General features: G+C 41.3%; 1 protein-coding gene across 2 annotated transcripts in view; it reads right to left on the reverse strand.

Annotated features, from left to right (window-relative positions):
- Positions 1-7403: 7403 nt before the first annotated feature.
- The window catches only part of CDC14B (cell division cycle 14B), a 41500-nt gene continuing 33237 nt past the window's right edge, over positions 7404-15666 (reverse strand). The window contains exons 7-13 of one of the 2 annotated variants that reach the window (XM_054178736.1): positions 15395-15457; positions 14405-14492; positions 13835-14065; positions 11920-12058; positions 11634-11787; positions 10400-10497; positions 7404-7543 (exon numbers count right to left, since the gene is read on the reverse strand). In XM_054178736.1, coding sequence (XP_054034711.1) covers positions 7432-7543; positions 10400-10497; positions 11634-11787; positions 11920-12058; positions 13835-14065; positions 14405-14492; positions 15395-15457 — 885 coding nt within the window. In that variant the 3' untranslated portion in view covers positions 7404-7431. Of the gene's footprint in view, positions 7544-10399; positions 10498-11633; positions 11788-11919; positions 12059-13834; positions 14066-14386; positions 14493-15394; positions 15458-15666 lie in introns of those variants that run through there. The other variant, XM_054178735.1, reaches the window with a different exon arrangement.

The raw sequence follows: 15666 nt of genomic DNA on the forward strand, positions 1-15666 counted from the left end.
TCCAAGGTGAAAAGGTTAAAAACCTGGCAGTTCACTTCACAATCCCTATTGTACCTGTAATCCTGTTCTAACAAGTTCTAGTACTAAGAATTCTTCTCAGTGCCACAGGTATCAACAGCGTGAACAAATTTGTGCTACTGCATGTTCAACTAAGCTTTAAAAGTGGTATCAGTAGTGAAAAGACTTGCATTGTACTCGTTACCTGTGCCACTAGGAACTTCCCAGGACTGAACAGAAAGGTAAAAACCTGGCTTAACCCCGTAACATTCAGTCACTGAAATATAAGCATGATCAAATCATGGCACAGGCTGGTTTACTAGTGCTTGGGAAGATGGAAATATAGAACGTTAATTTTATATATAGTGTGTCTCTGTATATAAAATGCATATAATGTTCACACAAAAGAAAGCGGAAGTTATTGAAACATGATTCAACAGTTATAATCTTTCCCTTATAGGTGTCCATTGTTTCCAGACACTAGAAGTGCAGAAAACAGATCAGTATACATGGCTGAAACCTGTCACTTCCATAATATGAACTAAAATGTTATGAACTATTATGGTACCATCTTGCACAAACACTTAAATATTAGTATTTTGTTGCCCAGGCAGGTGGTGGAAGCCCCATCCCTGGAAGCTTTACGGCCAGGCTGGATGGAGCTCTGAGCAACCTGATGTAGTGTGAGGTGCCCCTGCCCATGGCAGGGGGATTGGAATGGTGTAATCTTTGAGGTCCCTTCCAACCCTGACAATTCTGTTATTTTCAACATATAATAGGTAAGTCCTTACTTCCCACAGAATTTAATTTTACCTTCTCAAAACAAAGGAAGATGTTCTACCTCCAAATGGGACTTACAAAAATAGTCACCATATATAACTGCACTTCAAACCCAAACCAGTCACACCACCATCCTCTTAAGACTGTTGCATTTACTAAGGGGTAGAGAGACAAGGAACTGGTTAAAGGGTTCAGTTCAGAGCCAGCTGTGAGCATGGTAGAATTTTAATATCATTTGCTTGTCAGTCATTTTTACATCTCAGTAAAAAATTCACACAGCTACCCCAGAATAAAGATTTATCGAAATCTCCATGAACAAAACATTTGCTGAATGAACAAACAGACATGTCTAAATCAGACCACAATTCCAGACTTTCAAGGCTAACAGCACCTCAAGGAAAACAGATATGGTCCTCTTTACACCACTGCCTGGTATGGTGTTAAAAATAAACATCAAGAGCCCTCTTCAGGCCTGACAACTGCCAGCTTAGGAGCAGTAACAGTGCTATCAGAGATTTATTAGAATGCTTCTGCATACTTGTTAAAGGAAAGATAAGAAACTATTTAGTGTATGGGATTCTGATTTAACAAAATTAGACTAGCAGCCTCACTTTATAAGAAGTTTGATAGACAGGTTTAATTGTTGATGTAGGCACTAGATGCCATTGAGATGGAGATTAGGGATCATCAGGTTGAGTGCCTATGGGTGAGAATTAGAGGGAAGGCTAATAGGGCTGACATCCTGGTTGGAGTCTGTTATAGACCACCCAACCAGGAAGAAAAAGTTGATGAAGCATTTTTTAGGCAACTTAAGGCTGTCTCAAGATCGCCTGACCTTGTTCTCATGGGCAACTTCAACCTGCCTGACATCTGCTGGGAACTCAACAGAGCAGAGAGGAGACAGTCCAGGAGGTTCTTGGAATGCATGGAGGACAGCTTCTTATCCCAGGTGCTGAGTGAGCCTACCAGGGGTAAGGCTATGCTAGACCTCCTCTTCACCAACAGGGAAGGGCTGGTGGGTGATGTGGTGGTCGGAGGCTGTTTAGGGGCCAGCGACCACGAGATAATTGAATTTTCAGTATTTGGTCAAGTTAAAAGGGGCAGCAAGAAGACCTCCACTCTGGACTTCCGGGGGGCGGAATTCAGGTTGCTCAAGGAACTAACTCAGAAGGTTCCTTGGGAGACAGCCCTTAGAAACAAAGGGGTCCAGGAGAGTTGGGACTACTTCAAGGAGGAACTCTTGAAGGCACAGGATCAGGCTGTGCCAATGCGCCGGAAGAGGAGCCGCTGGGGCAGATGGCCAGCCTGGATGGGTGATGAGCTTCTAAAAAAACTAAGGGAAAAAAAGAGGGTGTATCATCTTTGGAAGAAAGGGGAGGCAACCCATGAAAAGTTTAAGGATGTTGCTAGGTCTTGTAGGAAGAAAATTAGGGAGGCAAAAGCACAATTGGAGCTTAGACTGGCCTCTGCTGTGAAGGACAACAAAAAGTCCTTCTATAAATACATTAATAGCAAGAAGAAGGGCAGGGACAACCTCCACTCCTTGGTGGACACGGAGGGGAATGTTGTAACAAAGGATGAGGAGAAGGCAGAGTTACTTAATAACTTCTTTGCCTCAATTTTTTCTAGCAGGACAGAATGTCTTCCAGACAGCTGGCCTGCAGAGCTGGCAGAAGGAGTTAGGGAGCAGCATAGTCTTCCTCTGTTCCAGAATGGGGTAGTTGGTGATCTGCTTAGCCATTTGGATCCCCACAAGTCCATGGGACCAGATGGGATCCATCCCAGGGTGCTGAGAGAGCTGGCAGATGTGCTGGTCAAGCCGCTCTCCATCATTTTTCAGCAGTCCTGGCTCACTGGAGACATCCCAGACGACTGGAAGCTGGCCAACGTGGTGCCCATCCACAAGAAGGGCCGGTTGGATGAGCCAGGGAATTATAGACCTGTCAGCCTGACCTCAGTGCCAGGCAAGATTATGGAACAGGTCATCTTGAGTGCAGTCACACAGCACTTACAGGATGGCCAAGGGATCAGGCCCAGCCAGCATGGGTTTAGGAAGGGCAGGTCCTGCCTGACCAACCTGATCTCCTTCTATGATCAGGTGACCCGTCTGGTGGATGCAGGGCAGGCTGTGGATGTAGTCTACCTGGACCTCAGCAAGGCCTTTGACACCGTCCCCCACAGCAAACTCCTGGCCAAGCTGTCAGCCCATGGCTTGGATGGGAGCACACTGCGATGGGTTAGGAACTGGCTGGAGGGCCGAGCCCAGAGAGTGGTGGTGAATGGTGCCACATCCAGCTGGCAGCCAGTCACCAGTGGTGTGCCTCAAGGATCAGTGCTGGGCCCCATGCTCTTTAACATCTTTATTGATGATCTGGATGAGGGCATCGAGTCCATCATCAGTAAATTTGCTGATGACACCAAGCTGGGGGCAGGAGTTGATCTGCTGGAGGGTAGAGAGGCTCTGCAGAGGGACCTCGAGAGGCTGGGCAGATGGGCAGAGTCCAAGGGCATGAGATTGAACACATCCAAGTGCCGGGTTCTGCACATTGGCCGCAGCAACCCCATGCAGAGTTACAAGCTGGGGTCAGAGTGGCTGGAGAGCAGTCAGGCTGAGAGAGACCTGGGGGTGCTGGTTGATGGTAGACTGAACATGAGCCTGCAGTGCGCCCAGGCAGCCAGGAGGGCCAGTGGCATCCTGGCCTGCATCAGGAACAGTGTGGCCAGCAGGAGCAGGGAGGTCATTCTGCCCCTGTACACTGCACTGGTTAGGCCGCACCTTGAGTACTGTGTCCAGTTCTGGGCTCCTCAGTTTAGGAAGGATGTTGACTTGCTGGAGCGTGTCCAGAAAAGGGCAACAAGGTTGGTGAGGGGCTTGGAGCACAAGCCCTATGAGGAGAGATTGAGGGAGCTGGGGTTGCTTAGTCTGGAGAAGAGGAGACTCAGGGGTGACCTTATTGCTCTCTACAACTACCTGAAGGGGGGTTGTAGACAGGCAGAGGTTGGTCTCTTCTCCCAGGCAACCAGTACCAAAACAAGAGGACACAGTCTCAGGCTGCGTCAGGGGAGGTTTAGGCTGGAGGTTAGGAGGAAGTTTTACACAGAGAGAGTGACTGCCCACTGGAATGGGCTGCCTGAGGAGGTGGTGGGGTCGCCGACGCTGGGGGTGTTCAGGGCGAGGCTTGACAGGATGCTTGGTTGTATGGTTTAGTTGATTAGGTGGTGTTGGATGATAGGTTGGACATGATGATCTCGAAGGTCTCTTCCAACCTGGTTAATTCTATTCTATTCTATTCTATGAGGCCACAGCAGAAGAAATCCTCCCAAAATATCAGCGCCAAAAAAATACCCAAATTTCCTTAGAGAAGGGTGAGCTGTAAAGTCGCATGTCATGCTGTACATGACAACAACCAGCTTCCAGAAACACCAGCAGAAAGCACATATGATGTATGCAAAACGTTTTCTAACTCAACAAAATATGACTTTTTTTTTTTTTAATTTTTTTTTTTTTTTTTTTTTTTTTTTTTAAGAAAAAGCAGAACATTGCCTGAACACAGACCACGGGATGCTGTAGTAACACACTACTGAAACAGTGGAGTAGGACAGCTGGGCAAAGATGAACCTAATGAACTTCAACAAGGCTAAGTGTAGAGTCCTTCACCTGGGGAGAAATAACACCATGCACCAACAGAGGTTAGAGATTGACCCACTGGAGAATAGCTCCACAGAGAAGGATCTTGGAGTCCTGGTTGGTAACAAGTTATCCATGGGACAGCAATGCTGCCTGGTGGCCAAGGCGGCTGCATTAAGAAGAGTGTGGCCAGCAGGCTGTGGGAGGCTCTCGTCCCCTTCTGCTCAGCCCAAGTTAGACCACATCTGGAATACTGTGTACAGTTCTGGGACACCCAGTTCAAGAGGGACAGGGAACTGCTTGAGAGTTCAACAGAGGGTTATGAATATGATTAAGGGGCTGGAGCACTTCTCTTACAAGAGAGTTATGAGAGACCTGGGGCTGTTTAGTCTGGAGAAGAGAAGGCTGAGAGGGGACCTTATCACCGTCTACAAATATCTGAAGGGTGGCTGTCAGGGGGACAGGGCCAGTCTCTTTTCAGTGATACCCACTGACATGATGAGGGGCAATGGACATAAACTCAATCACAGGAAATTCCATCTCATTGTGAAAAAAATACTTTTTACTGTGAGCATGACACAGCACTAGAACAAGCTGCCTGTATAGGTTGTAGCATCATCTTCTCCAGAAATCTTTAGTGCCTGTCTGGACATATTCCTGTGTGAACTGCCTCACGTCTTGCTTTGAATGGGGTTTGGATTTGATGATCTCAGGAGGTCCCTTCCAACCCTTGCATTCTATGATTCTAGATAATCCATACATTTTAAGAATTTTCCACCTCCATTTAATCTCTAATGGAAGCATCACTTGTTAGTTCTGAATCTAATATAACCCCCAAACACCAATCTAGTTTATATGCTAATTTCTTTCAACTTAGTATCTTTGCCTTTAAACAAATCAAAACCCACCTAAATGGAACAGTGCTGGGGGTCTGTAGTGCCATCTTTTAAACAGTTGACAACTTTTCTTCACCATTTAACTTGGAGTGCAGCAGGGGAATAGGTACACCATCAAGATGCAAAAGTCAAAACTTTACAACCCAAGATAAAATTCTAGTGAGGGATGAGAGGAAGAGAGGTTAAACAGGAGCATGTCTTCTCTGACCTGCAACAGGCATTTTATTCTCGCCAACCCTACCTGGTTTATGAGGTCTGTCAAATGCAACATTGCTCTCTCCTTCACCACCTCATGATTTTTAGGAAAATAAGCCTGAGACCTCTACAGATAGGCAGCAAGTCACCAGTACTCTTCAGTATACAGGGCTGCTAGCTTCAAGAGATTCATGATCCTAATTCTTCATTTGATCTCTTAAAAGACAAAGGACACCAGCCTCAAACTGGAGAGCCACTAGCCCAGCTTTTAAGAATAGCTTAAGTATTTTCCCTTCCTGGGTGTAAACCAACACTGTATCACTGTCAATCTGGATGTGAGGCAGCAGTACCTGTAACTCAATTTCTTGCATCATGACACATTTACCAATATCTAATAGTTTTGCCTCTTTCCCTCTAGCAAGGGACTGTTCAGACAGAACATAGGAACTGCAGAAAGACAGGATGATAGGTGAGTAAAATTGATCTTGTAATACAGGAAAACAGAAGACAGATGGTCTCATTTTTTTAAAACCTGCCTTTAAGTTTAGCTTTTAAGAATGTCTTTAGAAATCTGAGGCTTACCTTTCCTGTAGAACTCTGAAAACAAGACTGTCATTTAAATATGTTCTTCAACAGATAGGTACCAATGGGAAAAAACCCCACCAAAACACTGAAGTGATCTTTAGTGGATAACTAAAGGATAACTACATTTTCCACAAGTCTCCCAGATGTCATTGTTCATTTATGAGGTCACTTACTTTAGCAGAAAGTACCCCATTCTTTTTAAAAGCGCAGACAAAAAGTTGCAAGGTCAAAGTTAAGAAGAATAGGAACTCTAAGCCTTAGTCTTCTGCCAGGATAGAATGCCCTTTCTTACTTAATAGTCTGGTGTAAAACACGCTTTCTGACCGGTTTTCCTTTGAGAGCATCAAAATTTCAAGCACTCACAGAAAGAAAGCATTTCGAGGGCACTGGTGCTGGAGCAGCTCCAGTAAGACACGTAGTAAGCAAAAAATTCCTGTTTGGGTTTCTTGGCAGTCCTGCATGTTGCTGAAGTTTTGTTTGGCCAAAAGATGAAAGTTGTTTGATGACCAAATTGCACCTTCTAAGTGGAAGTGAGAGACAGCAATAACTGCAGCCACTCTAATGAAAGTGGAGTAGAGAAGCAGTAACAACTGTACACAAGGAACTGTCATTTTAAATGCTTTACTCCACTCCTCAGCATAAGTAACGGAAAGAAGGGACTTAACTGGTCTCATAAAGCTCTATTAAAAACTGAAACAAAATAATTTTGAACAGAAGACGATGAAATCAGATTGGCTAGGTAAACAAGTGAGCCTTGACCTAACATTGCAACCTGCCTCACCTTCTGTTAAAAAGCAAGAGAGTCCAAATTTAGTGCCTCTTATGGCATACAACACTATAAGCTTTGAGCAGATCTATTAAGGTTTCTAATAAATTCTAATTCTTGTCATTTCATATGAGTAAAAGTATCATGTGGGAAACTGAGATCCTTTGCAAGTTCATGACAGTAAAACTGGAGCTAACATCTTTGGCAAATCGGAAAGGAAAGGATTGTATTTTAAAGCAGTACTTTTTCCTGTTACAAATATAGTTCTGTTAATACAATTTTGCTTATTTGCAGGAGCACACAGAGAAGAAAGTCTTCAAAATTAAAATTATCCTAATTACTAAAGCTCTGCACCTTTTTGTATCGCAAGCTAGCCATAAAAATCACTCAATTATTCCAAATAATATATATAAAACCATAACAAAGCCAAAGCAGTGAAATTTACTCTTGCAACAAAGCCAGGAAGAAACATGATATGGGAACATGCATTTATGAGACATATTAGACAGAAAGCATGAGCTATTGTAGAGAAATGGAGTGGGACACTTACACAGTGGCTCTCTCTCAGGGGGTCCTGATGGTTACTATGTTCTTAAACCATCTAGATAGAATAGCAGGCTGTGCAGAAGAAGCCACATAACAATCCACCAGATCACAATGCTACACAGGGCAGACACCAGCATAGCTAGGAGCCATCTAAAAAAGGGGTTGGAGGGGGAGGAAAACATGAACAAAAATTCAAAAGCAAAAGCTACTGGTGTATTTTAGCTTGTTTCAAGTTCTTCAAGAGCATACTGCGCTACAATCTTTGCCAGGCATTTTCTTACTTTCTGCTATTGTAACAATCCATGCCATGTAAGTCGCCAAATGTAATATCCACGTGTTGCCGCAAGCAGAGCAAAACTTAATTCCTTACCAAATTCATCTATTCCAAAGAAAGGCTATACAGCTTTTCTGAAAGTAAGTGCATGCTGGAACAGTACATCTCTGGCTGCTTGCTGGCATCTCTTACACAGTTCGATCAGCCTGTATGTTCACACTTCCTACTTCATCATCATGTGTTTTAACATTAAAACATTAGATCAGAGCCAGATCAGTTTGCAGGAACAATTGATGTCAATGCCCAGGTGACAAGTTTGGTATGTTATCTTCCTGTGTCCTGTGTAGCAAAAGCTAATTCATAATCCTTTGCCAAAGATGCAGACTATTGCTAACTAGAACATATACAAAGTTCATACATTCATCAAAGCACAGCATTTATACAGCCAACTTCAACAAACATTAACAAACACTATGCACAAATCCCTGTGACCTAAACATAAACAATGCCTCTAAAATGTGTTGCAGTTGTCCGAGTTTCTGGTGCTCATATTTTATTAGCTTTGTTTTCTTCCCTTTTCTGTAAAATAACACTGTATAGGGGATTTTGAAGTTTCTTTTTCTTTGTTTAGAGAAAACTAAACAATTTCACTGCAAGTTTAATTCTTTTTAACAGTCTGAACCAAAATGGAAAAAGACCGACACATCTTCTAGTAGAGAAAATTTTGCCTCATGTAGGGCAGCTAAATATTCCTATAACTCTTTTGTTTAATATTAATTACATGAAAATGTAAGAAGCTACACCTTAATTTTTCACCAAATTATTTCAATACAAGCTGCAAACCATGCAAGTCCAATGGGGGAACGGAAGTAGCCACAACAAACATTATAAAAACCAACTATAAGCTTTAGACCAATTGGTTTAATTCTACAGAAGTACAAGCCAAATAGTTTCAATCAGAGCAGACATGCTGCAGAAGCCCTATGAGGAGAGGCTGAGGGAGGTGGGATTGCTTAGCCTGGAGAAGAGAAGGATCAGGGGTGACCTCATTGCCCTCTACAACTACCTGAAAGGTGGTTGTAGCCAGGAAGGGGTTGGTCTCTTCTCCCAGGCAGCCAGCACCAGAACAAGGGGACACAGTCTCAAGCTGCGCCAGTGGAGGTTTAGACTCGAGGTGAGGAGAAAGTTCTTCACCGAGCGAGTCGTTCGTCATTGGAATGGGCTGCCCAGGGAGGTGGTGGAGTCACCATCCCTGGAGGTGTTCAAGAGGGGACTGGACGTGGCACTTGGTGCCATGGTCTAGTCATGAGGTCTGTGGAGACAGGTTGGACTCGATGATCCTCAAGGTCTCTCTCAGCCTTGGTGATACTGTGATACTGTGTGATGCTTCTTGAACAGAGTAACATTTTAATAGTTAATAGGCTTCTCCACGTTAAGACAATGGTTCTGAACAGACTATCATACAGTCTACATTCATTCTATTGAACTTACAGTAAATGAGAACTTTCACAACCTTTATTACATGACTCACGTATCTTTTATGAAAAAACAATACAAGGGCACTATGTACCTTAGTAACAAATGTGCAAGGCAGACGTATTTTACTGTGCTACTTGAATTACTGAGGTGATATGTTCTGGTGGTTTTAATGTCAGGCTTTGTTCCGAATCTGTTGTTTCCTACAAGACTGCCTGTGCAAATGATGAGCGTGAACAAAAGAGAGTATTTATAAACAAAAGCAGAATTCATACATAGCAATGTGAGGGGTTCCTTTACTTTCAGCACATTTTAACTACATACCTCTTATTCTTACTATAACTCTGATGACACCAGTCTTAAAAAAAACAAGAGAAGGAAGAAGACCGGGGCGGTAAAAAATATACCAGCAGCTAGCAGCACCATCCCCTAAAGAACAAATGTAACAAAAGCCAGGTTGCCTTTGCCCTGTCACTGGTGCTCCTACTTGCAAAAAGCTGACAGCTAGGGGTCACCAGTCCTTTACTAGGAATTAAATAAGATCGAAGTAAGTCTTGCAAGTCTTGCACTGTTCTGTAGTTTATTTAAAGGCAGACAGAAAGCATTTCTACCTACAGCTGCTACAAGCTACAACAGATGCAAAGGTGGCTATGAACTTTCCTTTACAGGTAGTGTTCCAGTACTTGTCTAAAATAAGAGACAAGCATACTGGATTCCCTGACAGAAAGGTACTCCTCTTGAATTTATTTACTGAAATAGTGATACTCTATGCCTTCCAGATCTACCAGCAATTATCACAAAGCCCACAGGATTTAGGGAAAATTCCTCTTCAAGGCAGAAGAAATGAAAGAAAGCCAGAGATTCTCATTCTAAGTATCTGACTTCAAAAAACAGTATGTAGCTTATTTCAGCTAATCAAATGCCCCCCCACAGTTATATTCTTCCATTTTTAGATTACCACAGGAACGAGTAAGGAATGTTTGTGATTAAACTAAAAGCACAGAATGCAGAAATACCATGGGAGCTTGTAAAGTGTAGCCTACTGGGATCAAATACAACACAGAAAAGATAAATGAGTAATGCAGTTCTTTAACCACGTTCTTCTACCTTCTTAGTGCTCACCAACCCTCCAGAGAAATGGTGAATCTCATGTTTGCTTTAAATTGCAAAAAGCAGCCTTGGCAATAAACTTTTCGGGGAAAAGGAAAGTACACATAAAAAAGGATAAAAGTTTTTCTGTCATTTCTACAACTTACGTTAGTGTAGACGTTGGAACTTTTGATTGCCTTCTACTTTTCAGAGCACGAAGCTTGTCACCTTGTGTTAAACAGTTTGTTTCATCTTCATCACTGTACTGGATAAATGGAGAAGCAGAAGGGATAAATCAGTATTAAAATACAGACAGGCATTTCAGAATTAACTTTAACCTGAATCTTAAAGTTAGAATTATTCCAACAGAGAAGTCTGCCAGAATAAAACTGAAGGTAATTCACTTGGGTAAATACAGTTCTGTTCTTTCTAGTTTCTGGTTCACTGCTTTTGAGGCTGTAAAACATTAAGTGGTGTCATGAACTACATGCATCAGAATATTGTCTGTCTCTAAAACAGTGTAGACACATTATCAAATCTTTGGTTAGATGCAGTGAAATCTTCACTTAAGTAGAGCATTTCCCTCCTTCACTTAAACTTTTCCAAACAGCTGTACTGTTTTTTACAGGGCAGCAGCTAAAGGTATAGAAGTTGCCATGACTTAGAAATGAAAAGGAGCAAGAAACCTTTCATCCTTTGCTTTAAATGCAGACAGTAAAGTAATAGATAATCCAAAACACTGGTTTTGACTGCAAATCTTGAGTAGAATAGAATAGACCTTGTAGAATAGAATAGACCAGACCAGGCTGGAAGAGACCTTCAAGATCATCGTGTCCAACCTATCATCCAACACCACCTAATTGTACATGGTTAGGAGGCCTCCCCTAAGCCTTTTCTTCTCCAGGCTGAACAAACCCTGTTCTCTCAGCCTTCCTTCATGTGCCAGATCCTCCACCAGAACATGAGATCACAGAAAAGCCAGCACTGCTATAGCTACCCAGACCCTACTAAGGATTTGGGGACAAAGACAGAAAGAAAAGAGGGAAAGGGAACTGGCCCATGCTTCTTATTCACCAGAACACAGAAACAGTGCTGAAAGTTCAACTGCTGCTACACAGCTGCCCTGAGAGCTGGAGCTGAGCTGCACTGCAGCTGAGCTGTATATTTTCTTTCTAATATTTACCTAATTACTAAAGTATTGATAAGGATGCAACTGCTTCAGCTACGTACTCCATCTTTCATACTTGCTGTCTATACTTTTTTTCCCCATATAACCCTTGACAAAAAAAGGGCGCACAGAAAAAGAATCTGGTTTTATTGTACCCATAGATTCGTTCAGAACAAGAAATATTCTCAAAAGTAGTTACATCTTTTATGGAAGAACAATATTCAGATGGTTACCAGATCAATGTCCTTTTGGATGGTTCTCCTGTTTCTCCTGTTATTAATTGAAATATCGTCTACTCCTGACAGGATTCTTGTGACAACAATGTTATGGTTTCCTTTCAACTTTGCACGGTAAATATCCCCTTCTGTCCAAAGTTCTGACTGTTTGCTATCATAACATGGGGGGAAAAAAAGGCCAAACACAACAAATTGACACCAAAGATTATTATGTGTGCAATAAAAGAAGAAAAAGAAAGACATTTAGATTTATTTTTTAAGTCTTTATAGTCAATCTACTTACTCCACCAGGAAGTGCTGTTGTGGTCCAATCACTGAACCAGGTCTATTTATTCTAATCCAGCCAATAGCTTCAGCAGCTGTCATCCGATAATGCTTCATAATGTAACAGGCAATAAGTGTCCCAGTTCGTCCAAGACCAGCTGTGTAAAACAACAGAGTGGCTTCTTTTATCTGCTCATCTTCATCTGGAATCTGCTATACTTACACACATTGCTATTTGGATGAATAGTTACTTGCCTAGTTTCTTAAACAAATCTGTCACTGATCAAACCTGGTAAGCGCAACTTACCCTTTGCATTTTTTTCCATATACAACTTTACTAAGACAGTGAAATAACCTTCCAAATTTACAAGTGAATTTACAAGTATCTGTAAGTCTATCTATTTTTGTTTACCCAGGTATCATAGATAGAGAGACAAATAGATAGATAGATAGATAGATAGATGAGATATGAGAATATTTTTACACATGGAACAAAACAGCTGGCTTTTTCCCCAAATTTTCAAAGCATCTTCCTGCAAATTGATCATACATTTTACTGAAATCAGTTGGTCTCCTGATTGCTCCTCTAATTTCTTGCTTTAGTTCCCAAGGAAAAGACAAATTTTGCAGTAAGCAGGTCTGAGTACTAGCTGACACAGGCCAAAAAGCACACAAGAATGGAGATGCTTCTTTGCAAGGGCTCTCAGAACACTTCTGTTTATCTTGGGAAACAAGAAGGAAAGGGGGACAGCTCCAGCTAATTGGCTCCCCTCCTTGTTCACTTGCTGTTAGCTGTCAAACCACACAACGGTTGCCCATTCAACAACCAACGGATCAACACCAGTGTAAAATCTTCAGCACAGCCCAAGAGTCAAGACAACCATATAGCTTTCTTTGCCTTGTCTAGCTCTTAGAACAAAGTACAGCATTCTGTTTTTTCTCAAGAGTAAGAACAGGTCGAGGAACATAAGGTAGACTGGACACCACTGGTATCATAACTGTCAAAGAACATCTGAAGGAAAACAGAGCACTTGTGGTGCTGATACTCAACATTAAGGCATAATCAATTCAGTGATATGCCTGAATTTATCATCTCAGTTCAGTGGAGAGTACGGCTATGCACTTGCTTCCCAACAGTCAAAATGCTGTTTTGTACCAATGCTTTCACTTCACAGTAGAATCCTGCAAAATATGTGGCAAATGGATGGCAGATCCACAAACAAAAATGCAGTCTTTGCAAGCCCCATGTGAAAGTGTTAAGAAAAGGCCTTTCTCCTTCAATCACAGCATTGTCAGGTATGCCAGTAAGGCAAAGTTTGTGTTGAACAAATGTCTGATAGACTATCAAAAATGGTGTGGAAAGGGAAACAGGTCCTCCAGGATCACATAAAACTGTACCTTCATACAAGCTGCCCTGGGCATGCTCTTAATATCTTTTCCTCAACAGTATAACTGCAGAGGAACAGCTGTTCAGAGCACAACCAGTGTAGCTAATGTAAAGGGTTTCTGAAGAATAAAGAGTTCTATGGTTTTGAACTAACACTCAGACTTCATGAGGAATCTCCTCAGAGAGCTACACTGATGCTTCCAAGAGTTTCTGACTTGGTATGTTTAACCATGTGTTAGAAACCTTGCCAGGGCTTCAAATGCCTGCATAAAAGCATCCTTTGAAAGTGCTAACACTTTTCAGCAGAAAGAGCTGTTAATACTGGCTCACTTTATACCTAGTCTCAAACTTGGAAACAGCTGGGAATGTTTTTCTGCAACTTAAAAAAATAGATTAGAAGATAAAGTGCAAAACAGAAGCGCAGAAAGAATCTGCATGAAAAAGTTGAAAAAAAGTTTGGCAAAATGTAGCAGAATTATAGTGCAAACTACCTCAGGAACTGTAACTATAACTATCACTTGTAATAGAAATTATTTTTACACAATACCTTTGCAATGAACAGCTATTACTCCTTCTGCATTGTCACAAATATTTAGAAATGATTTAACTATAGTATCACTAGGTGTGCTTCCATCAGCAAAGAAGAGGTCAAAATGCTCAAATCCAGCATCTGTAAATCGTTTGGCATCATACAGTTTTCTGTTAAGGCGTATTATAGTTGTGACCTTATGTTTCCTGAAGTATGGGAAATAAGCCTCTGGAGCATGGTGGGGATACCCTAGTTGGAAAAAGAAAAAAAAACAAGGGGAAGAGAGTAAGGCTCAAAGTGCAGAAATAAACAAAGACTCAAATGGAAGAGATGAGAACACTTTCAAAATAGAACTCATGTTCAAAGTAAAGAAATAGACCAAACAAAAGTGGAATTTTACTACTATCACCTGGGTCAGATACAATTAAACCAAGCACTAAAATTTTACTGCCAGGGTTCTTACAAAAGAAAAAGAGCCAAGGGAAAAACACACTGTTTGAAGAACAATTTTTAAAGCTTGTTCTTACTGGTAACAATCAACTAAGAAAGCAGTGGGCTTGTGTCCCCCACCTCCTTTTTTAAGCATACCATTTTCAATTTTACTTCTTGAATGAGGTCCACTGAAGGCAATGAATTTGTTTGGTATTATCCAGTTAAAATCTCCATTTTCTGCTCTCTGTCAAGAGAAAATGCTTGGTTTATCACTATCCCTGTATTTTCATGCTTTTTTCTTACTGTTTCATAATACATGCTAGATAGAAGTGATACAACATTTTGCCAAAGGAATTTATGTTAGTCACCTGCTTTTTCCTTCATTGGGAGAATGCCAGATGCATTTAATAGCATTTTTCTTGCCTGTGTTCTCGTCCTTCTAAATCAGTTTTAGATCAGCACAACCAATGCCCTTCAGATGAAGGGCAACTTGCAATTTTTTACTTTTTACAGGTTTCTGCACTATAAACTTGGCCTTATCTCTGTTCACAATTTAAATAATGGATTTTTAAATTCTAAGAACACTTAAGTCTCTCTTTACAGAAAATTGGAAGCTTTTAATTTCTAAGGCTGTATATAGTCAGTAGTTACAGTCCTTCACTGTCACATTAGCTTCCCATACCCCAAAGTGAGTTTTATAAACTTGGAGTTTCCCAGCCCTGTTTCCTGGTACTGCATCTTTGCCATGTGTTCACAGATGCATAGTTCAATTGCTTTCCATAATACAGCTAGACTTGGACTTGTATGCCCTCAAGTTTCTTATAAAGACTGCTATAGAATATGCATGACCACTAAAAAGTGTCCAAATTTCCACTCACTAATTATCTTCCAGGACTTGAATAATACTGGGAAAAAGTATTCATATCCATTTTGCTTTCTGCTTTCCCCTCCCATTTTTGATACTGACTATGCCTAAACCTGAATTTTAATATTCTCTCTCTGACCATACATCTTTATTTAACAACCAAATTTTAAAGAGACTAAACAGAAATGGAGCCTAATACTATAAAAAGAATAGCACGTATTATAAACAATCTTAGCATTAGTAACAGCAAACAAATCACAAGATTAATATGGAACACTTACTTCATAATGCTCATATTCATTTACATCAAATGTGTTGAAATCCAGGAATCCAAATTGCAGAGCCTAAAATTCAGAGTACAGCTTTTAAGAAAGGCAACACCTTTTCAACGGTGGCAGTTTACTACTCTTCACGGTTAATGAAAGCCCCTTAATACCTGTTGTACTCTTTCAGAGATTTCTTCATAAATGTGAACAAACTGCAGATCAAATCAGTCTTAGTTCAGCACAGATCTGTGCGTTTTATTATAAGTGAAGTTAAGATAAGTAAACCA

Source organism: Dryobates pubescens, chromosome Z, assembly GCF_014839835.1.
Source record: "Dryobates pubescens isolate bDryPub1 chromosome Z, bDryPub1.pri, whole genome shotgun sequence".
Taxonomy (NCBI): Eukaryota; Metazoa; Chordata; class Aves; order Piciformes; family Picidae; genus Dryobates; species Dryobates pubescens.